This window comes from Myodes glareolus, chromosome 14 (genome assembly GCF_982192425.1).
Source record: "Myodes glareolus chromosome 14, mMyoGla1.1, whole genome shotgun sequence".
NCBI classification, from domain to species: domain Eukaryota; kingdom Metazoa; phylum Chordata; class Mammalia; order Rodentia; family Cricetidae; genus Myodes; species Myodes glareolus.
The window spans coordinates 56,681,953-56,709,452 of NC_142039.1; the positions used below are offsets into that span (position 1 = coordinate 56,681,953).

The window sequence follows — 27,500 nt, forward strand, 5'->3', positions numbered from 1 at the left end:
TAGAGAGTAATTGAAGAAAGATATAAAGAATAGGAGTCAAGTCTCCAAGCTCATAAGTGCACACACTTAACAACATAGGCCTACATACGCACTCAGAGCTTGTCACAAACTCAGCAGTTTTAAATGACAAAAATTTATTGACTTGGTTTTTATTTTTCATTCAAAGGCCTAAAATCAAGGGATCGTAAGGATAGGTTCCTTCTTGAGACTCCAAGAGAAAATTGCTTCGGGTCTCTTAACCTCTGGAGATTAGTTCCATTCTGAACCTTCCTTTGCTGATAAACACGGACTTTTCCCTGTACTTGTGTCTAGGTCTCAAATCTTTTCTCTTTCCCTTTAAAGGACAAGAGTCACTGGGTTTAGGACTCACCCCAAGACCTGGATATCTGCCCTGAGTTAGATCCCATGTGCCGGTACTAGAGGGCAGGATTTGGACATACTCTTAGAGGGCACAATTCATCCCACCACTGGACTCTTAGGAGGCTTGGATGTACTTGTTAATCAGGTCACTGGCATGAGAAAGCTCAAAATAGACATACCCTTAATGGACCCAGCATGTTCAGTTCTAAGTGGCACGAAGGAATAAATTAGACCCCATTATGGAATCTTCACACTCTTGATTAGAGAATGCCACCTGCCCCCTCCAACTAAGCCACACCTCTGACTTCTGAAGCCAATGATATTTCAGATCATGAACCATTTCTGTACAAATATCATTGAGAAAAATCTGTCTCACCTGATGACATTTTTGAATCATCATATATACGCACACACTCTGAAGGGACACCTGTGGGACTCTTGTGTTTTTATTGGAGATTGATAAGGAGACTAAATAGAAGAAACATTTCTCTTCTCCTTTATGGACCAAAGCCCACTACGATGTGACTTGACTCATACATAGAAAGGATAGACATGAAAATCAGAGCGGGTGACTCTGAAGTCATAGCATTTAGGATGTCTTTAAATCCCTACATGGTGACTTCATGGATACTGAGACATTTGAGTCCTAATGACATGCTGTGCACACAAATCCTAGTGGCAAGTGGTCTCTTCAATGCATCCAAATAAGTTTATCCTAGCTGAGATTCTATTATAGGTACTTCCAAGTTTTCCACGGTAACCACTGCAACATAAAATCAAACAAATGAAGTACAACTGAATTTTACAAAGATCAGAGCAGTACTGGTGAGGGTCATGCCTGAAAAGACATGTGTGGAAAGGCACAAGCAAAGTCTCAGAAAGTCACACATCAAACCAAAGATTCTAAGGTATACTGGGGAGCAAGAGAGTAGACACTGTGTCAGGCTGACATTTCAGCTTGTCATTTTAACAGCAGATCATCAGAGGTTTGGAAACCTCTACTAACCTGCCTCGACGGAGGGTCTGCAAGCAGAAGGATGCCTCTCTGATTTTGCCTCTCAGGCTCTTCAGTGTATGCGGAGGTTGCTTCCTCAGCCTCTTTGTGGGTATCTGGGCTCTTACTGGAGTAGCTGAGTGATTCCCGATCCAGTGTCTCCTCCCTCATCCTTCCACCTGTTGATCACAAGAGATTACATAGAATCTCTCTCACCTTCATTGTTTTAACATTGGTGAGATACAGAAAATTAAGACTTCATTTCTTTCTACTATGTAATAAAAGGGCTTGATTATTCACAATTCAATGGTTTATATTCTTTTTACATACTATACTGGGAAACCGGACGTCTCACAGTTTAAACATTAAACCACCACCTCCTTCGTTCCTCCTGTGATGCTTGAAAGTGGTGAGGCACCATTTACTTTCTTGCCACTCACCAAGCATAGCCTGAAACGTTAGCACTGCTCTTGTCCACGTGTTAAGGTAGCACGCTGGGTTGAACATCTTCCTCTGTACTAGCTGTGGTGCTGATACAGTTTGAGATGTGACTGCAGGTAGGAGAGACCTTGACTCCCCCCCTCCCCCAGCCCATGTCTCTGAGACAGTCCCTGGCTCTGTACACACAGATGCACTTTATTTGGCCAGCCTTGTGTGCACAGAAACAGCAGCACTTATGTAAACGGTACCCACACTTTAGCTCTGGACCATCTGAAAACAGCATCCTCCATAAAAACACCCTACCCAGCTGGCTTGATACATGTTGTAAACAGAAAAATACTCTTCTGTCTTTGAACCTTAGAAAACCACTGGCGAGTGTAAGACCTTCCCACGCCTTCACCGCTCGCATTTTTGCAGAGACCAAGGAAAGGGAGCTACATTGACATAGGGAAAAGAGGTGTGGAACCGTGAAAGGGCTGGGCCAGCCCTTTGGAAGACAGCTGGCTGTCCTCTGTGCTTACTGCTGCAGGGCTCCCCTGTGGAAGGTTTTACCTATTAGAGGATCACGTGTATCTTCATGTATAAAATGGCTGATAAAGTGCCTGTCCCTGTTACCAAGGCTGTGAGACACCTGTAAGCCCATAAAAGGTTCAAGAAGACCCATCAGGTACTGTCTGGAGTGGACTCCTACCTGAATTTCTACCCTGTGCAATTTGACTTTAAGCTGTCATCTCTTACTGGGTTATCCAGCCTGCTCACCATTTATGGATGTTAAATTTGCCAGCCTCCACTGAACTATGAGCCAATTTTTGTTGTTTTATGTTAGATTTATTATTCTTGTTAGTTTAAAGTTTTCAGCACGTTTTCCTATGTAGGCTAAGCTGGCTTCAAACTTACATACTTGCTGTTCTTTACTCAGCCTTTTCAGTGCTGGGATTATAAGCATATATCAGCACATCTGGATCAAATTTCTTAAAATATTTCTCTTTCCATGTCTCCGTGTGTGTGTGTGTGTGTGTGTGTGTGCGTGTGTGTGTGTGTCTCCCAAGTCCTGGCATTAAATGTGTGTGCCACCACAATCATCATATGTGCATACATATAGAATACATATATACATATATGTGTATGTATGTATATATATATATAATTGGATTCTGATTTCTAAACAGTCTAATACTCCATTCTAATTTAGGATCACTCAGATGACTATATGGCTGTCTTTAAAAGCCATGTTATGTGTCGCTGATTTATAAATACAAAAGAAACAAAGTTTGGCTGGTTACATGAATTCACAGGATAAAAGCAAAAAAAAAAGCATTTTTTACTAAAATTAGGGAAAGTTCTGTTTTATAAATGGGGGACACTATGTCAAGGAGTCAAGGGGTTGTTATTGATAGGAATTATTTTGTTTGTTTTGTTTTGTTTTGTTGCTCCCCTTGCAGTAGGTTTTTTTGCCAATGCTGTAAGCCAAATCGAACCTAAATTAAAAAGTAAAGGACCAGGATTAATTTGAGCAAAGCACTCAGGAAAGGAAACAGGAGAGAATGAACATGGCTGTTCTAAAGGTTATGGTTTAAATAACCTGTAGGGGCACAGGGTGATGATGTGCCCCAAGGTGGGTTAATGCTATGGTAAGCCTTTGGTGAGGTCTTGAGCGCCCACTATTGTACAACTGGACTTTTGGTGTTTTCTCTTGGAGGATGGGGTTTGGAGGGGAAGGAGTGCGGCTGAGGTAAAGATTTCAACTGAACAGTTATGGCAGAACTTCGTTTCTTTCTTCCTTCCTTCTTTATTTTTTTTTTAAATAAAGTCTCACTATGAGACCTGGATGGCTTGGAATTTGCTATGTAGACCAGAATAGCCTTGAACTTTGAGAGATCTGCCTCCTCTGATTCCCAAGTGATGGAATTAAAGCTATATGCCACCACACTCAGCAAGTTTAATTCTTTTGCTGAGTGTTCTGGGCAATGCCAGCCCTCTTGGGGGCACACATCAGTGTTTGCACTGGCACCATTATCCTTGGTGTCTGCATCTTCCTAGAACGTGCTCTCTCCACATCTGCTCAGGACAAACTGAATTATCTTAGCCTCATATACCAATGCTTCTCAACCCATGGGTCATGACCCCTTCAACAAAACTCTAACTCCAAAACCTATTTACATTATTATTCATAACAGTAGCAAAATTATAGTTATGAAGTAGCAACAAAAATAATTTTATGGTTGGATAGGTCACCACAACATGAGGAATTATATTAAAGAGTCACAGCTTAAGTTAGGTTGAGAAGTACTGTCATAAACACATAAAAGAAAAATAGTACATGTTCACTTGGCAGAAACTGTAGCAAAGGGGGATAATAAAATTGGTCCTAGGTCATGCAAATAATAAATGATGAAGACTAAATAAATTATTTAATTAAATACCTATGAACTATTAAACAACTTAATGGTGATCAGCTCCCTCCCCTACTTATACATTTAAAGCGGTTGTTTTGAGTAAGGAAAACAAGAAGAGAGTTTAAGAAGAACTGAACACGTACTCGAAGAAATGATGGAATGATTCCTTCTGAATTCTGCAAGTACAGAGAGGGCAGATCTTGCCTGTGCTCTGGTTAAAATTTCTCTGCAGCTCTTTCATGACTTATAGGAATGATATTAAGTAAACTAAGAATTCATAATTGACTTTTTAAAAGAAATATCTATAAATTTTTAAGTATAATATATATAATAACTTACCAGAAGGATCTACCATTTGTCAGCACAAATTTCATGCTAAGGTTAAGAAAAATGCATTACTTGACGTTAATCACTTCTGAGAATTTGTTTACATTCTAAGACATAGGCTTGTTTTTGTTTTTGTTTTACGGTGCACATAACCTTAAAGCTTAGTGAATCCAGTATGAATACTGTTGTAGGATTCTGGAGTAAGTAGAAACTACTGTAAGATTCTGCAAAAGGAATTCTGATGACAATTTGACTTTGGGGGTTATAAGTTGCATGTAATTAAAAGACCATAGTTACTTTTCCACCAACTTTTAGCTACATTTCAGTACTTATAATCAACCAAAGCACATAAAGATCATCTGTGCACTGCTGTATTTAGAAAAAAATAGGTAAGTACTGACAGGAAACCCTATCTATCAATTTATAGCTAATATTAAAATTATAGACTGAAGAATTGACCTCTCACCTTGAAATGGTCCTTACCCACTGCCATAAAACCATTTCTTTAATCAATTAGAGAGAATTCTATCTCTAATTTGAGATAGAAGTATTAAAAGAACATATTGCATGGTAACTTTCTCATCAGCTAATGTTTAGATATGCAAATGCATTACAAAATAAAATAATTGGTCATCCTGGACATTTATTATATCATGGATCATAAATGTGGATTGTACTCACTATGCTGTCCTATTCTGGGAAACAATCCTCTGGAAAATCAGTTAACTAGAACCATAATTTTTACAAGCTTATCTCAGACATGCATACTATGCTACTTCCCCAACGACAAGGATCTTATGTTGATGGGTTATGATGAATGTTACTCAACAATCATTTCAAACTAAACTTTTAAAGTTTTTCAAAGCCTACAATACAATGTCTACTCATTCATTTCTAGCTACTATTCATACTAGCTTCCTTTAGCATATAAGTCACAATTTCACTATGTAATGTAAGACATAACAAATTTTGTGGTCATAAATTTTACATACGTTACTATATTACAATAGCTATATATTTGCATATGTAATAACATAGGTGTATATATCATACATACATATATGCATATCTAATAGATTATGTAAAGGAAGGATTCATCATGCCATAAATAAAGGAACACAAGAAACTCTTAGTTCTTTTGTAAATACAAAGCTAGGCAAATGGAAAATTTTGGGTGCAATGTCCCAATACTTTAATATTTTAAAAAAAAAAAAGCTTGCTACATTTAAATAACAACTTGTCCTATGGACTTTTTCTGGGAAGAAAACCAAAAAAACATATATTTATCTCAAATAGCACATCAAAGACAGATCAAAAAAACCATTCGTCTCAAGTCTAGCTTGGTGAAACAATGTGTTTAACTAGAGTTATTTATAGGCAAAGGATTAGGATTACTTATGGGAGCGTGGAAGACTTGCAGGTAGCTACACCACTTAAGAAAAATAAATCTCTCTCTCGGCAACAACTGTCTATTATAAATGCTTGGGAAGGTGAGTGGCCCCTCCCTGCTCCTGATGGACAATGAAAGGACTCAACCTTGTACAGTATTTCTTCTGGAAATCACAACTGCCAATAGTTCATAGGGGCAACAGTCATCTAGGACAGAGGGTGGTGTTGAATGACAGAACTGAAAGAAACGATTCCTAAATGACAGCTAACCCGTCATGGGGCCACATGTGTGAGTACTGAAGTCTTTATCACACTGTTTCAACTGAACTAGATGTTGGGTCCAGTAATGTAAAGAGCTATGTTTTGTAGGACATTCACCTTTAAGTTTGGACTGGGGTAACCATGGTGTGAATGTGATATATTGCATATCTACAGCCTTTACAAAGGAAACCTAAACCCAGACTAGTGTAGATGCTTGGATAGATTTTGGGAATTAGAAACCTTAACAATATATTAAAATGTCATCTAGATGGCTCCCTTTCCCCCAGACACAGAACTAGAAAAACACATACATGGTCAAAGTGCCAACATCAGAGTTCTCCTACGGAAAAAAGATGTGAAATTTTTATTACACTGTTTTTAATTTGGCACTTCTCATTCTGTTACTTCTCAGTCCCTGCCCATCAACGGGACAATTCTGGGGTGACTTATTCTAGAAGACCTCCTGGGTTTCTCATTCTCCACTCTACTCTAGACCCTACCATTTCTGTCTATACCCAAGATTTTTTGCAGACTGTGACAATGTAGTCTATGTACTACAATCCAGTGTAGACTATGACAATGATCTGGAAATACTAACACTGCCTGAGCATCTGAAATGTTTGAGAAAATGACCTAAAAAGACCCACAACGTTAGTAGTGCCTTCTCCTTGTACACGCCAGATGGCATGGTCAAGTATCAGGTGACCTACAAATTTTCTTTTCTTGCCACAAGCCAGCACAGACCACATTCAAGGCAGAGAGAGACAGTCTACTTTGTAGATTGCATGTTAGGGAAGTAAGCATGCCTTCAGACCAGTGTTGCCTGATGCTTTATAACTCTTAGTGGGACAGTAACAAAACGCATAAAGCTTATATATAGCTCATAAAAGAATCTTGTTTGGAAGTTAGCAGTGAGCTGTATCCAATGCAGAGATGAGAAATTCCATGCCAGTGTACTTAGTACCCCACTGAGATTACAACAGAAGCTCCATCTTCTGAAGACACGCAGCATGGCACAGGCTTGGTAACAGCAAAGTCTGCATCAAATCCCAACACTACCTCTTAGTAGCTCTGCACATCTGTGAACAGTTTCTTACATTAAATTCAGCAACCCAATGCCCTAGGCCATGAAGGAGGACCACTGTGTGGGTTAACATGGTAAAGAAGCTCCCTGTTAGGAGTGCAGGAGACACTCAGCTAAGGATGCCTTCTTGTGGGTTATTTGGCTTGTTAAGTACTTAGCAATTCTCTGACATGCAGCAGGGGTGCTAAGAGGAAAGAGTATGTGAGCTCTGAGGTTTCATTAATCTTCATTTTGAGAAAGATCTGCTTCATGTCAGTAAATAGACACTGAATATCATCTGTGAGTCAAGTATTATGACAGATCCTTAGACCGTCTAAGAGCTAGTAGGAAAGAAAGCCTCGAAAAAAATAACAATTGCAACCCATGTGCATCTAATAACTTAGATAATAACAAGAGAAAAAAATAAGGAAATGAGAATATAAGCCCATGTTTGACATAAAGCTTGTCAAATCTATAGATTTCAGCACTGTAGAAGACGTCATTATAAATGCAACCTGTGATGGCTAATTTTATGTGCAACTTGACCATGGCATGCACTTCCTTAAGCCAAACTAGTTTCTGTGAACCTATTTTTTTGGGGGGGATACTTAACAGTCCACTTTGATGAACGCCTAACATTTACTCTAAGGAAACTAAATGAGTCGTCAAAATACGGGTGAATCTCAGCCAATTGGGTAAAAACCTTAAAAGAACAAGTTGAGCTTTCCCATAAAAGAAGTATTCTTCACAATACCCCAAAATTTGTCCGTCTCTTTCCAGCCTGCTGCTCTGCAAAAGCAGAACTTGACTGCAACATCAGTTTCTGCCTGAATTTCATAGCAATGTCCACCTGTTTTCTACAGCCTACCAGCTCATAGTACAGCTAGAGTTGTGAGCATCTACAACTGAGTACATTGCACTACACCCTCACACACACACACACACACACACACACACACACACACACATACATAATGTCATGCATGCATATGTAATCAGCTCATGCTTACATAATACTGACTGACTCTTAGAGCCAATACAGATCACATGACTTTTAGGCTGAGATACTAACTGCTAAAGACGCACTAAATACATAAGACCCGGAGACCTTTCCCACACAGAGCTTCTAGGAATGGCTTCCTGCTTGAAGCCATATGGGCTACAGAATTTATACTTAGAATTATCATGCTCATGACAGCATGGACCCCAGGTCAATTGCCCATGTGGGGCAAAGTTAACTGACTAAGAAAGGAGATAAAGTTATCCACGGTTCTAAAAAGGGGAGGAACTATATAGTCAAATGATGTTGTAACCATCAAATTTGTGCTATTGTATTCTAAAATCACCCAGGAAACAAACTTCTGGGCACTGATGGTCTAAGATGGATTTTTCTAGATTTGTCTAATTAGGCAGGAAGATCTACCCAAACAGTGGTCAGCACTGTTCCACTGACTTAGAACCCCAGACTGAATGGAAGGAGAGAGGAATCTGAGCAACAGCATCCATCTTTTTGTTCTTCCCGACTGCAAGTGAACAGGAGCAGCTGCCTCAAGCAATGCTCTGACTTCCTCGCCAAGATGGACTGGACCTTCAAATTGGGCAAAACAAATCCTTCCTTGGTGGCTTCTGACAGGTACTTGACACAGTGATGAACCAAGTAACTCATAAAGAAAGCAGATGTGAATGTCCCCAACCTGAGCAGGTGAATTCCTAAACCTTCTAAACCAGAACTGTTAGCTGTTGGCACAATGACACAAACATAGACCTCTTGGGCATGAAACACATGCATAAACTCATTAAAATCATTGCATAGGTTACCTCCTAGATATCAGAAGATGTTTACAGAACAGATAATGCAGAGCAAATAATGGTTTAAACTTGGGTTTCACTCTCAGTATATTCCATACTATATATATGCAAACATTCCAAAATCTGAAAAATGATTCAAAGTCTGAAACACTCTAGATAAGAGGCACTCAGCCAACATCTTGTTTTTCAGAACTTACCTGTCTATAGTCTATCCATCTAACTTAGCCTATGGAGACATAGTTCCTAGTCAGCTGGTCCTCACACTACCAAGGTATATACTGTGATCTTTAAGGCTTGAAAGACAAGCTTTACCTAATGGGAGGTAACTTTCCTCCCCGGAAACCACTGGCGTGTACTCTAACCTCTCAGATGTATTTGGGGAAATAAATAGGTTGAGATTTTAGCGTTTCAAGTTCAGCCTGATGTGTTTTATTTTTTTCCGTTTGTTTTGTTTTGTTTATCATAAGTGGTTTCACTGTGACATTTCGAATCAGATGAGTTCCCCTACATTCTTCCAGGTCATCTTTCTGACTACTGAAGGACAGGAGAAACCTCTGCAATTTTCAGCCCTTCTCCTAAAAATGTGTGTTTTGATGGTGTCAGTCCATAACTTCCACAATGTGAAAGTTAATTTTTGCTTCACTGAGAACTATTTTGTCAAATAACCTTTGCATTGAACTTGAACTCTGTGATGTGTAAGAATTTAGCCCAGGCTTTCCCTAAGACATACACACTTGATGTCTGACGCACAGTAATACACTATGTCTAGATTGAGCCTGATTTTAAGAAATGGTTGTGACTGTCATTAGCTCAACAACACCCTTTGTAAACTCTAAAGTGCTTTGTAAATAATCTTATCAGTGGTAAGAAGCTTGGGGGCAATTTTTCATTTACATTTACAGATTTCTATCTATGTCGATGGGGTGGGGGGGGGAGTGTGATGATTTATTTTCTTCTGCTGTGATCAAACACTGACCAAAACCAGCTTGAGAAAGAAAGGATTTATGTGGCCTCCTTTTCCACACACACCATCCTCCATCTTTGAGGAAAATGAGAACAGGAACTCAAAACAGAAACCTGGAGCAGAAGCCAAGAGAAGGCCATGGAGAAACAAACACTGCTAACTGGATTAGTCTCCACGGCTTGCCCAGCTAGCTTTCCTACCCCAAGGTGTCCTTCCAGTCTAGGGATGACACTGGCCACAGTGGATTGGACCCTCCCACATCAATCATTAATCAAGAAATTTCTCTAGAGATATTCCCACAGGGCAATCTGATAGAGGCAAATCCTCAACTGATGTTCCTTCTCCAAGTGACTCTAGATTGTGTCAAGTTAACAAAAAATAACCAACACAACACACACACACACACACATATACACATAAAGACACACACATGTAGAAGGGGACCATGATTAGAGACAAAGCGTTCTAAAGGGAAGAACAAAATAAGGATAGTAAGGAGAAAAACAAAATATCGCACATTTTCACACTATTTGGGGATACAAAAGGGATAAGCAAAAGTTGAGGAGGAGGATGGTGAAATAAAATGAAAATAAAATAAAACTCCATTATTCGTTATCTTAAGAAATTAATTTTGAGAACCACCACAGAAGAACCAATTGCTGTCTTATCATCTTTCATGATGGCTAGCTCAGTGGTCATTCCCTGCACTGGACTCGAGGACCTGAGCAGGACAGACTGTGGGGGCTCAGGAGGCAGCTGAGCTTGGCTGAAGAACCTCCCTCTTCGGTTCCAAATGAGAGAAGCATTTGCAGCATGCTGCTGTCCCTGGGACACATCACAGCCTCAGAATGGTACCATGGCACCAAGTAGCTCACTAAGCAGGAGGTGACATCAGATCCTGCATCTTTCATGCCACCAGCTTGCTGTCCTTGAGAATTCACCTCCTTCTCTTCTGCCCGGTCACGCTGTGTGCGGCTGAAACCTCCCATTTAAATTGTAAGCCGTGAAACGAAGCTGGAACTGCACGTGTGATCTTTGCCACCTCATTTTCATGAATGGAGGAGAATATTCTGACACAAAAATTACATACTTAATTCTAGCTCACCCCGTCTGCTGACCTCCATCCGGCGCTGCCTTGAGTTTATTTCCTCCCCCATCAGTGGGTCAAAGTAATTTCTGCTGTATTCATTTCCTGTGGAAAGTCCACAAGGTAAGGGTCAGTGATTATTTTAGAAGCACATGAACCAAAATGTTAATTTTGAAATCAACACCAGCATGAAAGGACCGGTTGAGCTACTTTATAAGCTTAAATTTTTACAGGTTTTCTAGGCCTCTATTTTTTTTGTAATTATCATTTTGTAGAAGGTCAGAAAAAGTAATTTTTTGAAATAAGTTCGTGCTGACTTTCTGTTGCTGAAAAGTTAATGAGAAAATTATCAAATTGAGGCTTTAGAACAGTAATAATTAAAAAGGAAACAGAAATCAAGATAGCCCATGTTACATATATACCCATGAAATGGGCATAATTGGAGAAGAATTATGAACTATGGACTCTAGTGATTCTATTTATGGACCTGTAGTTTAGGAAACATATTGTGTTGTGTGCAGATGTTTGTTTGAGACAAACTTAGTCATGTTTTAATTATAAGGAATTAGTCAAAATTTCATATAGAAAGAGAAAAGGGAAAATGAAAAGAAGGGGAGAGAAGGGAAAGATAAAGTGGGAGAGAAAGAGAAGGAGGAAGAGAGAAAGAAAAGGAAAAGAGAGGTGCTGGGGAGGAGTCTCTGTCAGTGAAGCGGCTGCTGTACGAGAGTGAAGAGCAGTGTTTGTCTAAGAGCTGGGTATCGCGAGCTTTCAGTCCCAGTACTGGGGAAGTAGGAACAGGAGGATCCTTGGGTCTTGCTGGCCAATCAGCGGAGTTGTTGAACTTCAAGCTCTGTGGGAAACTCTGTTTCAAAAGCTAAAGTGGAGAACAACTGAAGAAGACACCCAGCATCGACCTATGGCCTCTGTATTCATGTGTGCACACATACATGAATACAGAGACATACAACCAGTACATACACACACATGCATACACATACACCACAGAAGAAAGGGAATGCGGAAGGCAAAAAGGAAGGAAGGATGGAACTTAAAAAAAGGAAGGAAGGAAAAAAGGAAGGAAGGAAGGAAGGAAATAGTGGTCTGTTCACTGGTCTATTTTCTGTCCATTTGAGTAACGTGGAAGGAGGTAAAAATGCTTTATCCAGCAATTTTATTCAGCATACGCTAATAACTGCAGCACCGCACCTTTCAAATTTCTCACCTCCCATTCCCCACGTAGTCTGTTTCCAATAGTCACTGTAGCATCCACCTTGACTGTAGTGCAGAAGGAACCCACAGTAAATGTTCTGAATTTAGTCTCATGCTCGACACACACACACACACACACACACACACACACACACACACACACACCTGATAGTAGTTTGCACTCAATAGCCCTGAGGAGATTTCATGTTGCCTCCAACACTGCAGAAGCCACAGGCATTGAAGGTTGAAAACCCCAGTACTGATAGGCTGACTTCCAGAGAAAGGTGACTATGTGCCAAGGGTGTGGCCACAAGCATGGTGCCTTTGCTTCAGGATGAAAAGCAACCCACATTGCACCTCCATTCCCAAGGCTAAAGGAAGTTCTGACGTGGACCAAGGTTGGGTGTTGGGTTTCTGTTTCTTAAGCAACACTGTTTCCCCCAATCAATCTCTGTTCCATTGATGTAAGTACAGGAGCAGAAACTTTTGTTTACTATGTAGTCTCAATAAAGATGAAAAATTAATGTGCTTCCATTTTACTAATTTATCCATCAACAACTGCCAACTCCTAGGATAAACCTTGGTGATTTGTGGCTGGGCATCTGTCCTGTGGTGTTCAGCCATCCTTCATTGTGATGGCATACGTGTTGAGTGGTTCACTCACTCACCTGTTTCCCTTCACCCAGAGAGCACTGGGAAACTGTTTCCTCTAAAGGCCATCAAAATAACTCACCTCTATCAAAGCAAAGTTAATGGCGTGTTCCTTGTCCTACTGCAATACCAGTACAGCCACATAGTGAGACCCACTTCACAAAACTCAAGGTCTTGGCTACCAAAATAGCTAATTAGTTTGTAATAGCAAGTTATTCAAGATCTTTGAAAAATCAAACAAAATTAAATTGTTTTCAACCAAAAGTCACTAAGTGTCCAGGCGGTGTCTGTGGATTATATACCTGCATATTTAACCCAAAAAAAAAAACATTGCATCAACAATGAGCACACCAGGTCTTTTCTTTCCATTTTCCCCTACTAAATAATAAAATATAATAGTCATTTATGCAGTATCTACATCATATAAGATACAAGTAATCTACAGAAAATTTGAATACATGCAGAAGTCTTATTAAGGTTCACATGGAAGCATGATGGTATTTTGTTTCCAAGACTTAAATATCTTTGGATATGGTAAAGGAAGTTCCTGAAACAAAGCCCCTTAGAAGCCATGGAGTGGCTGTATTGTCATCAAGTTCTCAAGCCATTGTTATTCTTCTCAGTGAGAGGCTGGGGTCTGCCCAGCTGTGCATGAAGAAAGTTCATTCTTTAGGGGATGGTAAAACTGCTCCCTCACCGCTCGGGGACCCATGATTGTAAGATTGGGAGAGAAACAACTTATGCCTACAAAGATTGCATTCCATGTGCATGGGTGAACAAGTGAGTTATGAATATTACAGATCCAGCAATTCCCTTAGTAATTCCTATTGTTCAACATCACCTGTAGCTTCTTGGAAGTAAAGATGTCTGAACCTTCGTTCGCACACCAAGAGGCAGATCTTACATGCTTAGAATTGGTACCCTTAATATGCCTTTGAATGATATTAAATGTTTATAAAAGTCATATATTGTATAATTCATATTTCTGTTACATTTAAATTATGTGTTATATTGTTTTGTATGCTTAGTACCTATATAATATACTACCCATTGCCGGTCTCCCCTACTTGAACACAAGCTCTGTTAAGGCAAAGACATGACCTCACTGCTATCGGCAATGCCCTTGGTACCTAGCAAAGAGCCTGCTTTGTGGATATGTTCATAACACGATGTGGACTCATTTAATCAAATACTGTTGAGAATCTACCATGAAACCCAGATGCTTTCCACGTCTTGCAACTTAGAGCCTTTTAATCAGTTTATTCTTCTCATCCTAACTAGTCCCTCCCCTGTCTGATTTCCTTTACCACCTGGCTGCGTCTTATCTCTTTTATAAACTGAATACTGACTAAGAACCAAACATATGTCCAGATTTTTTTTTTTTTGAGAGAGAGAGAGAGAGAGAGAGAGAGAGAGAGAGAGAGAACAAATGACAGGTTGAGAGAGATAGCCCAGTGGTTAAGAGCACTTGTTGCTCTTGCAGAGGACTTGGATTCAGTTCTCAGCACCAACATGGTATTTACAATCATCTGTAATTCTGATTCTAGGGCATCTCTCCAGTGTCCTCTTCTGTCTGACCTTGGTGGGCATCAGGCATATATGTGGTGCACAAACATACATAAGGCAAGATACACATAAAATAACAAATACATCTTTTTTCTCTCTAAGACAAAAAGACTATGGGTCTTGTCTGCAGATCACAGTCTGTGGGGAGAACAGCGGAACTGGGCTTCAGTCAGGGCTCCTGGAGAACAGCTGTATCTAAAGGAAGTTTATGATTGGGAATAGACAGGTCAAGACCAGTGGGACAGAGAAGCCTGGCCAAAAACAAATAGCACAAAGCATGCATGTAGAGTGAGCACACTTTTGTAGTAAACTCGATTTTCCTGAAGTACCTACAGTTTTCTTTAGCAGTATAAGCAGTAGAATCTAAACTTCTTCATGAAGAGCCCCCGAATCAGATCTAACTGATATGGGCACATCATTGTGTGGTATTAATTTATTCTGACACATTGTGTCTGTCCAATTCCTCGCACCTCCAATGTCTATTGGGTGCTTACCAGCTCCTTGTTGCAATGTAAGTCATTCTCCAAATCAAAAAAGAAAAAAAGATGAACTGTCAAATATCAAGATGTTCACTCCCTCCCATTGACTTCTCTTATTTACCTAGCAAGCTAAAAATTTTAACATGGCACAGGGGTGAAGGAAGGTATGGCTCATGGAATCTTGGGACTTTTCTCAGTTCTAGTCCCCCATCGTTAGTGTTTCACTGCGTAGCATCAGGATTTAATCAAATGGGGCAATTTTAAGATCAGGTGTATATTACCAGAAGCTAGGTTACTAATAGGATGAATTCCTCAACACGTCCTCATCATTCACAATATGCTTTTGGATATAACTAAATCATCTCACAGGGAAATGAGCAGACCCACTGAGAAATTCAAAGTAGGGCACTTAGCAATACAAATACAATAGGTTTTTATGTGGCTGGTAGTTAACTCTCTGTGATACCCATATGAATGAGATGACAATCACCTATATGTGTGCCTGTGCATTCATAGATGTTGAGGCAGTTGAATACGACATGTAAAATAGAAAATCAGTAAATTTGTGTGTGCAGTACTCCTCATATTCTATCATTCTTTCCAGCTTCCTAATGGGCTGCGCAGGGCTGGGACTCAGCATCACTTGGAATATTTCTTGTGTTGTTGTCATTGTTTTTCTGAATGGGGGGAGGGAAGCATTCCCACCTGCCTTCTGCCCTTCCTCATATCGGGTTTTCCTACCATTTAACTCAGAGTATCACAGAGTGTAATCAGAGCTCTTAAATTACACCACACGTGAACTTTGCTCAGATAGCCATCCTGTGTGCACCCAAGCAATTCCTTGGGAGCAGTAAGGGAGTGAAACTGCCCAGCAGAGGAAGGTTTTTAGAAAGCATCCAAGTTCCTTGACTCAGTGATGCAATCACTTCCTCTCTTATCAACATTATGAACTTCATAGCAAGGGAACTCAGAAGCAACTGTCTGCACTATCTCTCTCTCTCTCTCTCTCTCTCTCTCTCTCTCTCTCTCTCTCTCTCTCTGTGTGTGTGTGTGTGTGTTGGGAGGGGGTAGTCATTGGTTTTACCTTGATGTTTTTCCCATAAGTCCACCTGCTTCGGCTCTCGGTTTTTTTTGTTTGTTTGTTTTGTTTTTTTTTTTTACCATCAATCACTATGTTTTCTAAGATGCACCATAAACTCATTGCACACAAGGCTGCACATAACTGTGTAACTTAAGACTTTCTATTCCATGATTATAGTCACATAGCAACATTTTACAAATTAGAATACTTTTTGAATGTTAAAGGAATGAAGCCTCGAAAAACCAAAGTTTAATTTGACTCCTATGGTCTTGCTAAAAATATTGGAGATCATATTTTTTAAAATATTTATTTATTTATTATGTATATAATATTCTGTCTGTGTGTATGCCTGCAGACCAGACGTCATTACAGATGGTTGTGAGCCACCATGTGGTTGCTGGGAATTGAACTCAGGACCTTTGAAAGAGCAGGCAATGTTTTTAATCGCTGAGCTATCTCTCCAGTCCTGGAGAACATATTTTTGCATCGTAGTTTCTCACCTTGAAAAATCTCATACAGAGATTTTGGCTCAAAACTTCCCTGATACTGGACAGGTTACCTAAATTCATGAACTACAACTGCGGAAATTAGGAGACAACAGAACAACACAGGGTGGTGGGAAGTCCATCCAATGCAAATGTGTTCCATCATGGTAAATCCACTCCAGGTCTTCCTAAGGCCAACGTACAAACGCCTTTAAATGAAAGGTAATTCATGTTGAGAGGACCTTTCTCCTCGCTCCTCCTTTGCCCACGCTTTATTTTTTTTCTTTTTGGCATTGGAAATGGAGGCCTCACCCAACTTAGTTAATTGCTCTGCATTGACCCGCCTCACCACTCAAAAGACCATGACTTCCTAAACTAAAGACAGACACTTAAAATCAAGCCCTGACCACGTTACATGCCGGGCTAAACAATGACAATTCAAAGAAACAGATCAAAATACAAACACACATCATTGAGATGGTTGCCCAACACTCTCTTGTCTTTTTTAAAGTAGGTAAGACACAAATAAGGGTGTCTTGGTTTGGGTTCCTATTGCTATGATGAAATACCGTGATGAAAGCAAGCTGGAGCAGAAAGGATTTATTTGGCGTATGCTTCCACGCTGCAGTCCATCATAGACGGAAGCAAGCACAGGAATGCCAGCAGGGCAGAAGCTGATGCAGAGGCCATAGACGGGAGCTGCTTACTGCCTTGCTCATCATGGCTTGCTCATCTTGTCTTCTTACAGATCACCAGTCCAGGAAAGGCGCCACCAAACATGGGAAGGACCCACCTTATTGATTACTAATTAATAATATGCCTTATAAACCGATATCATGGAGGCATTTTCTCAATTGAGGCTCCTTCTTTTTAGATAATTCTAGCATGTGTAAGTTGATATAAAACTAGCCAGGACAAAGTGACATCTGAGATAAAGTTATCGAGAAGTATATGCTGTATAATTATAATTTGAAGGCATTATGGTTCCATGTCATGAAAAGCATTGGAGGTGTTTCTAAAATGCTGTTAGGACAAAAAAAGATACCATTTGAGTGATGTAGTGATGACTTAACATTTATCAAGAGCCGTTAACCTTTATAGATCCCTACTCTGGTGTGTTCAGAGTGTGGTGAGTAGCTCGGAAAGCGGCCCCTGCAATCATAGATTTACATAAGCTTTCACAACTGAGTCATAAATATTTGCTTGCTCTATCAGTTCATCTATCGTCATCACAATTATTAGAGGTATGAGTTTTCCCTTTCCTTCTGGAAAAGCTAAACTATGAAAAACTGGTCATGATATAAATTTTTTTTATAAATTGTTTTTTACATTAAATTCCATTGATTAAAAAAGTTACCCTAACAAAGCTGTAAATTTAGTCCATGAAGCATTGCTAGAGCTCCTAACTTGATGAAGTCGTTCAATTAATGCAGCAATAACAAGAAAGGTGAGGTCTGTGGCTAAGTCGAACGACAGCCAGGATTTCGGAATCAGAGAATGCACATAAGAACTAGTGTCCTGTATTAGCCTCACTTCCTTCCCAAACCTTGTGGGTATTCATATATCAGTGATTTGAAGAGCTAAATAGGGTAATAGTTGGAGTTTGCTATCAGGTTCTAATTAATTGAGCCATATTCTTCCTTCCCCCGAGGTCCCCTTCAACTTGTAAGCCACCAGAGTGCTGTGGAGTGCATAATTGCTGTAGGGCCTTCTTCCAATTCCCCTCATGGCTTGAAAGCATCCTGTGCTCGCTGGCCCCCAGTCCTCATAGATCTGAAGCGTGTCCCTGAGTTCCTAACACCTAAACAGGATGGAGCTTCCTGTGTGTAAGTAACTGCAGTGATTCAAAGGTTAAGTTTAAATATACTTTTCTTTTTTACCACACATATAAAAGACCTCCGAAAGTCATGCCAAAGAAGATACTCTTTCTACAAAGTTTGGACTCTTAGTAACACTTTCCTACAGAATATTGTTTCTCATTAGACTTTAGCGCAGCCCTCCGCCTTCTGGTTATACTTTCATTAATTTAACCTTCGGTCCTTCTCTGTCTCATAGCTCTGGGAATACTTAGACTTATGTATTACATTCACAGCTTCATTAAAGTTGATTTTTTTTTATCAATGGAAACGTTATTTCCATATGAAAACAAATTATATAATGAATAGCTAGATTTAATATAGACAAAATTATTAACTCATTGGCAACAAATTTGGTAACTCATGGGTCAGCTTTTTATCTCATAAAGCAAAATGACTGGAACTTTCTACCTTTGGTAGGACTTTTGATCAATTCAACACATGAAGGTTAAGAAAGTTTATCTTTGTTAAATTATTTTTAACAAATGAAAAACACAGCCTAAAGTAATTCTCAAAGAAATTATTTGGAAACTAAGAACTAATTTCTACTGAAACAAAAAAAACCTAAGGTTATAAAACCTATTTGTGCTAAATGTTTTCGTAAATTGGAAGTGAACATATTGAAGTCAAATTAAAATTCTGACCTATTAAAGATTCATAGAGAATTGTATTGACATAAGAGAAATTTGCTTCTGATTTAAAAACACACATATTTTTAAAATTTTACCAAATATTTTAGAGAATGTACATAAATGACTTGGCAGCCTGCCCCACTCCTAAGAGACTATCATGTCACTAGCATATCAGAAAAATGTCATCTCTCTGATTCTGCTGTTACTATATAGTTAAGCTTGTGTTAGGCAAATCCCTGTGTCTGTATACACAACTCTTGGTTTACTTTACAGAATCTCTGTGTTTTAGAAATTCTTAAGTGCCCCTTTCACCATCATATGAACTGATTCTTAGAGTCACATTTTTATCATAAGGAGACATAAATTTTACTTGTATATATTAACTCAGTGAATCCATGTATCACCATTGACCTAAGACCTAAGACCACTAAAATATCTATCTTTAACCAACAATCTATGACAGACTTCATACAATCTTTTCAAACCCATATATTAGTGTCTCCCTAACATTAACTTAGAGAAGGTATAGAAGTGACACTTGCTTGTCAGGTGGGCTTCAAGGTTTACAACTAAAGAAATAGAAATAGGAAATAGATTCAGTGGGGAAACACTCACTGTGAAAGTTTGAAGACTTGAGTTTAGATCCTTGACACTAAGATGTGTCTGTGACCCTTACACGGGGTGAGGCAGAGACAGGCAGTTCCTGGGAGTTCACTAGTCGGTCCCATAGCCGAAATGGTGAGCTCCAAGCTTAGTGCTGACCCTATCTCAAAAGTTAAAGTGGGGGAGAGATTGAGGAAGTTATGCAACATCCACTTCTGGAATTGACGAGTATACACATGAGCAAGTACACCTGCACACAGACATATGTGGGTCTGAACACACACACACACACACACACATACACACACACACAAAGACAATAAAAATGAACCCTTTGCTCATTTTGTGGGCAAGATTATGTATCTCTATAGATAAGCAGTGTCTTTTGAAAGGAAAATAAATTAAGATTTTGTTGTTTTATTGACATTCCCAAAATTCCAATATTTGACTAGGGTACCCTCTCCCACTGGAAATGTTTCTAGAATTCTGTGTTTCATATTTTTTTAAATAGCCCAAAATAAGGAAAGGACATTTAACTTGTTTATATAAACTAATAAAATATTTATGTACATATTATTTGTATAAAACTGAGTGTATACAAAGCATTAGGATACGACATTCTGCTCATTGAATATCGATGTAAAATGTTTTATATCTCAGTGAGAAAGATACCTTCCAGAGAATTTATTCTTAGTTCTTTAAATCAATGAAAAAGATTAAAATCACTTAGGAACCAAATGGTTTCTAAAGATACAAATTCAGGTCAGTTCAATAAACCTAAAGCAAATTATTTTCCTATATATTTCCTTTTTCTTAATAAGAGTTAAAATGTCCTGAAGCAAAAAAAAAAAAAAAGTATTTTTTCACACGCTCTATAAACGTTATACAACACCCGGTGCCCATCTTTAGGGAAAAACAGCTATACATGAGAAAAATGTAAAGTATTTTATACAAAATCACTTCAAAATCACTAGGCTGTGTGTACTACAGGGGGGGATGGCTTCCTTCAAGTGCATGCTCAGTTCAAGTAAGGAACTGAACACAAGTATCTGAGTTCTACTTTTATTCCAAACATTCATATTCGTGTGTTATGAAGATAAATCAAGGATTGCAATTATAAAAGTGTAACCCAGAATTCTCTAACTCTCAACCAATACCCATCTCCTGTCCTTCATTCAAGTGACTCCAATATTTTGCTGGAAAGATCTTCACCAGCAGATGCTCGGAACTCACCATGCTCATCTTCTGGGGAAGGCCTATCACTTTCTTTCTCTAACATACATTCTTCTGCCTTGCTGCCCACTGTTGAGATCCGACACACATTAATGATGCTCTTCCAACAACAAATGACCACTCATCCATCATGAAACAACTTCATGAAACAGCTTCATAAAACCATGTGGGAAGAAATGGCTTCCTGCTAGTATTTCTACAGCTGTAGCCACGCTAATTCTCAGGACTTGTGTAACTTTCAACCCTGATCCCAGTAGACACCTTTCTTGGTCCTGCCATGTTCTTTCTATACTGTATGCTTTGGTTTGGTCAAGACTTGTATTTATGTGTTTTCCATGTAAGCTTTATAATAATGCCAAGTAAAGAGGAGGAGTGACCATTGTCTAGGTCACCAAACAAGTGCTGTTACACAGGTTGACAGAGGGCTGACAAGACCTCTGGCACCAAGCAGGTTAAGGATCTCCCTAAGAATGATGGGTAAGTGCCGTAGATGAGACTATAGGACATGACTGGATAGATACCACCTTCTAAATGAAAAGAAATAACAAAACTATAATCCTAAAACCCTTTCGTCTCTGATTCTGAGAAACTGATACAAAATCATGTTGTATGTTTCACCCTTTTCTTGGTGGTCTCTCTCACGGGACATCATGATGTTCCCTGAAAGGGAAATATGACGCAGTTATAGTGAAGATTGGAGTCAGTGTAGAATTCCACCACCATCATACAACTCTTTACTCCAATGACCAAGAAAAATTTTTGAAAAATTCACCCAATATCTAGAGAAAATTGCCTGTTTCTTTAAAAAAAAAAAAAACAATTTCTATCGAATTGCTAAGATGTCAAACCATATCATTTATTTATGAAAACTTCCATTTCTAGCTCATTTATTCTTCCAGTTGAAGTCTTTGTTCACAATAGGCCACTATAGCCCACAGCCATTTGGATATATTCAGCCCTAACTCATGGTTTAACTTAACTCATTGGGGTCCCACCTGGACCAGTTGTGTCACCTTTACCCATGAAGTGCTCGCAGCTGCTAAGCATACGCAAGATTCTAAGGTCAATCCCCAGGGACATAAAGTAGACAAGTTTTAGGGAGGGGAGCAGAGAAAAATATATAGCTCAATACAAAGAATTTAAAAAACAAGTTTTAGATTTCAGCTTTCCTCACATTTTGGAATATGTACAAATATTTTATAGAAATATATTGAGGATGGGATCCAAATCTAAACATGTTCCTTATCAAATAGCTTTATTAAAGTTTTATTTTTGCTTGTTTTTTGTTTGTTTTATGTTCATTGGTGGAGGGACACATGTCATGGTGTGTGGATGAGCTCAGAGGACAAATTGGGACCGTCTGCTCTCTCCCTCTAGCTTGCTCAGGTTGTCGGGTTGCTCAAGCAGCTTTCTTCACTGATGTACCTCCCCATCCCTCGGTTATCATTTTACGTCACACTTTCAGTGAGCCTGTATTTTGACAACCCATCAAGTAAGGTCAAGTGTATACCTTTCCACTGTGATATCAGGCATCAAGATTTTGGATGTTAGAGAATTCCAGATTTTCAGAGTAGTCATCTCTCAGTCTTCTGTGTCATGGTGTACATACCACACACACATACTTTTTCTTGTTTGTGTTATGCTTCTAGAGTGCTCAATTCAAGAAATGCTATTAATAGAACACTTGGAAAAACCTTATGTGAAGAAATACTGCTTTTGCTTTTGGGAAGTTCTCAAAAACTGGAATTAACCAGTTTTAAATTCCACAGTTCTCTTAGTTTGATCTTGTGTTGTAATATGTCTGGGGATCATGGAGGCCTTTTATGTCTTCTCCACTCAAATCTATTCCTACACCTGGAATAATGATTGGAGACTATAAAATGTTCAATAAATGTCCGTTTCAATGAATGAACTCAAAATAAAGAGACACATAAAGAAATTTTAGTGATATCCGTAAATTATAAACAACCCATTTCATAAATAATGTCCAAAGAATTATTCCTATACCATGTCCACACTACTTCTGCTTGTACGTCAATAGTAGGATATGATCAATAAATAATCCCAGACATATGAGCTGCAGGGTATACTAAGTAGATTCTTGATTAGTATATTTATTTTTTCCTTTGTTTTGCTTTTGTTTCATATAAATGTCCTACAATTATATCATAATTTCTTGTTCCCATTATGCATAGTTTTGTTTTGATTTTTATGTAGATGCATGTTTTGCCTGCATGTGTCCATACATGCATGTTATGCCTGTGAAAGTCAGAAGAGGGGATTAAATCCCCTGGGACTGTAGGTACAAACAGCTGTGAGTCACCATGTGGGTACTGGGAACTAAAGTCACTTCCTCATGAAGAGCAGGTGGTGCTCCTGAGCTATCTTTCCAGACCCTGTCATTTGTGGTCATGTGTAGTCATGATGGACCAATAACTCCACAGAAGCCAAGAGGGCTTGGAAGAACATTTTTTCCCTCCGCTGTGATAAATCCAGGAAGTAGAATTGTGACCTAGGCAGGACCAATCCAGCGTTCTCCCCTAGAATCAGGAGAGAAAGAGCATGGTAATCACTCATCCCAGTAGAGAAGGCTCTTTCAGAACACACTGCGCTGTCTTGACTCAGAAAGCCCATCTGCATCCTGAGGAGATGACACCATGAGAGATACAGTAGAGAATCTTTGGGATGCTGATGCCATTGATGTCTGGGAGACAATAAAGAATAGGAGGGAGTTTTCAGTATCCCGGGAGCTGCTTTTTAAAATAAGGATAGCTCTATCGGCCTATGTCATACACTAACGTGATTTCGGTCATTTCAGTCATTTCCTTTCCTTTCTCGGCATTACAATAACCTGGGCGAAATTGAACTATGAAAATAAAAAAAATCTCCCCATTTGCAATGACATCACTAACCATTAGTGAACTGCCCTGCCATCTATATCTCCTTAGTTATTACTCTTTCTCCCTGTCTAAACTCTTTTTGTGGCTCTTTCTCACACCTGCCCCAGATTTCATTTTCCTGCTATTTGGAATCCAGTCATCGACTACCTTTTTAGTGCCACCACATTATATACGCATAATGTTAAAGATGCCCTTTCCATCTACCCAACCACAGGCTTCACTGGCTGAGGAACCTATGCCAATACTTTACCTTCTTTGAAAGTATAAGCAGCTGTGCCTTGTCTATCTCTCTTCCTTTCCAAACACTGCTAATTCTCAGCCTCCCTTACTTAGAAGTCTAGTTAGCTTCAGGCTGACACATCACCAGCATTGAGCAAAGAAGATGACGGGCAAGGATGCTAAGACCTGAAAAGCAGTGTGCACAGAAAAGAGCAAAAAACATTTTGCAAACACAAAATGATGGGCAAGCATGTCTCTCTGGAAACTCAGTGGCACACTAATATGTGTGTTAGCTGCCTATAAAGAAAAGGCAAATAGTAAATGCAAGAATATGAAATCAGCTAGAAGTTGGTATGCAAAGGCCAAGCGTTCATTCCCCAGGTGCATCAAGAGCAGATAGGAAAGTCGGAGTGGTACCTTCTCAACTGAATACTTTCTATTCACATCTTAACAAAATGCCTAACATGAACCTAGGACGTCAGCTGAACAACACGCTGTGACTTTCCCTGAGACGATCTCAATAAGGAAGCGTGTGATGATGCCTTCACAATGGGATGCACCGGTGGAGAAGGACATTCAAACTCCTAAGACTCAAGCAGACTATCCAGGAGCTGTTTCTCCCACCTGGTTCTAAAGGACAGAGGTTACTTTGTTATTGCTGTGACAAAACACCATGACCAAGGCAACGTTTAAAGGAAAGCATTTAATTTGTGGTCCATGGTTCCAGAGGGTTAGAGCTTATGACATCATAGTGGAGAGCATAGAATTAGGCCGTCAGGCTTGGCCCTGGAGCAGAAGCTGAGATCCGGCATCTTGACACTGGATCATATGCCAGAGAAAGCTAACTGGGAATGGCATTGGGCTTCTGAAACTTCTAAGCTGACCTGCAGTGACACACCTCTTCTAACAAGGCCACACCCCCCTGATCCTTTTCAAACAGCTACTTTATGAGCCTATAGGGGCCATTCTCGTTCAAGCTACCACATCAGGTGTGTACTTACTCCTTGCTCTTTTACTCTACAGGGCTCAAATAACAGTATATATGAGATCTTCTCTTATCTAAAGTTTATTTTAGAAAACCCTTCTTCTGAATTTTCTCTCCCAGACACTGTTCTTTATCTAATAATATTTTTAATGCCTTGAGATAGCTCATATAAATAAGTATCATTGGAATTCTGCCATCACTTAAGCCTTTTTTTTTCTTTAAAGTGTGTCTTTAAGAGGCAAGTGTGCTGATATATACTTGTAAAATGATAATTTGTGCTAATTACAACAATACCATGGGGGGAATGTATGGCTCTTCTCCTATGTCTAAGCAATCACATCAGCAGACGGTCTAAAATGTTCTTAAAGTTGTTTAACAAGGAATGTTGTGTTCTATGCTATCTGGCAGTTTCTAAATTCACATATTTAAAATATTCTTCCTTGTTCACAGACCATAAAATTGCACATCTCATTTGCAATTGAATTTTTAGAGGCTCTCCCAAACTGGGGGAGAAATGCATCGAATGTACTTTTTCTAACTTGGCTGTGTTCCAGGACAGACATGGTAAACCCCTCTCTATTTCACTGTCTGACTAGATTGGTGCAGATGCTAAACACTTCCTGGATTTTCCCATAAAACTCTTTTCATCTTGGGGTGTTTCCACCTGTCTCTACTTTGGGTTATCGCTTTTCTCTGTTTTCCAGAATCAGGCCAACCATTACTTATGAAAATTATTACTGTCTATGTGTATTCTTATCTCTCTGAGACAGATACTTAGTCCATGGACAATACTCAGAGAACTGAAAGTGGTACTTGATAGCAATGAGATCTGCAATCATACATACACACACTGACTTTTTGCCAAAAAGAAAAATCACAAAATGTCTATTCATTTTACATTGATTGCAGGTTGATAGGACACTATTTTGGAGATGTTTTTAAAGATTATTTTAAGAAGATGTTTCTAAAGCTAAATCACTTTTTCTCATTTTATTATGGTGGCTCTTAGAAATTTAAAAGTACTTCTGTGACTCATGTTATATGGTGTATTTATGTTTCTTTGGACTAAGGCTTGCCAGTAATATGTACTTTTATCTGAAGATCCTCTTTTTCTGAATTGGACAACAATTTCTTCCCAATTGGAAACATCCCCCCCATCAAGGAAGAAAGGGGGTTAATGAGAATTGGGAGGCAAGCATCTCTGAAGTCTCAGGAAGTTCCTGAAACTTACAGTATTCACAAGCGCCCTCTGCTAGGTTACAAGAACAATAAGCAATTGCTGGGAAGAAGAGCCTCTCCTGCTGTGAAGAGCTCCCTACAGGAGGATCTCCAACCTGGGAAGCTGCCTGCAAGTGGTACAGGGAGCTCCAGGGATGGAACTTTCATGAGTTGTCATCCATGTTGGGCTGGGCTTTTCAGAGATGCAGCAACCTTTGATTCATCTATGCTCCTTTAAGTAATGCTCACTCATATGTCTATAAGCAACCCCAGTAAATCTGGTTCACTAAGTTGTATTTTAATGTAATTATAATGCTGTTGATGTGTTATCTGAGATGATGGGATGTTTGTTCATGTCTTCCAGGAAAAAAAATTCTCCATCTCTGTCTTTATGTCTCTCTCTGTCTCTATCTCTTTTTCTCCTCTCCCTCCATCTCCCTCTTCCATGCTTCTCTCCCACAGTGAGTCTGCATGACATGCTCTCACAGTGATGAACTATGCTGGCCCAAGCCTAAGGCAATAGGGGCTCAGGGCTCAGGTTTCACAGGATTGAAACCTCTGACATCATGTGCCAAAATAATCCTTCCCCCTTGTTTGTAAGATCAAGATAACAGCCACATGGACCTGAGAGAAGATGCACTCTTTGACTCCAATGTGTATTCTCTGCTTCATTAACAACGGAGTTCCAACTTCAGAATAAAACTTGTGCACCTCCCCCACCACATACACACACTAATGACAATGCGTCCCAGACTCTTACTGCTATCTCTGACCAGGTGACTAATTTCCAGCAAGAGAGTTAAGGCAGAGCAGCCATGTCTAACTACTTCTACTCAGTCTTCTCTTTCCATGCTTGGAACAAAGAGATGTTATTGAGTGACTTTGGGACATTAAGTAAAAACAGCTTAGGACGTACAAGGTCTTGATGACTGTTAGGACGGCCTCGATTGCACAGCTGCATTTGCCATCTGAAATATAACTCCTGAGATTTATGAAACGAAAGGAAATGCTGCACACAAAGAGGCCAACGCAGGGCTAACTTACAGTAGGCAGTCAAGCATGGGCCTGTTGATAGCCCTTCATCTTCTCACTGGGTAATGGGCTTCCAAGGAAGTATGCACTTTTACAGACCAAGCAAGGAAATTAAGAACCAGGCCACTTCTCTTTAAGGCAAATCTGGATAATGGGATTGCAGAGTGAAGCAACCTCTAAGCTGGCAGAATTTCCCCTGAGCCTCAGGCGTTAAGCATCACAAGCTAACCTACCGGGACATGCGGGGCCTGCTCTGTACA

At 39.5% G+C, this 27,500-nt stretch overlaps 1 protein-coding gene and 1 long non-coding RNA gene across 2 annotated transcripts in view; one reads left to right on the forward strand and one right to left on the reverse strand.

Annotated features, from left to right (window-relative positions):
* Positions 1 to 27,500, reverse strand: part of LOC125397828 (uncharacterized) — a 294,931-nt gene that overhangs the window by 258,293 nt on the left and 9,138 nt on the right. Inside the window, exons 4-5 of the mRNA XM_087896704.1 lie at positions 11,110 to 11,196; positions 1,367 to 1,533 (exon numbers count right to left, since the gene is read on the reverse strand). Of these exons, the coding sequence (XP_087752830.1) occupies positions 1,367 to 1,533; positions 11,110 to 11,196 (254 nt within the window). The remainder of the gene's footprint in view (positions 1 to 1,366; positions 1,534 to 11,109; positions 11,197 to 27,500) is intronic.
* The window catches only part of LOC125397988 (uncharacterized), a 3,133-nt gene continuing 405 nt past the window's right edge, over positions 24,773 to 27,500 (forward strand). Inside the window, exon 1 of the long non-coding RNA XR_007231258.3 lies at positions 24,773 to 24,994. This is a non-coding gene — a long non-coding RNA (uncharacterized LOC125397988). The remainder of the gene's footprint in view (positions 24,995 to 27,500) is intronic.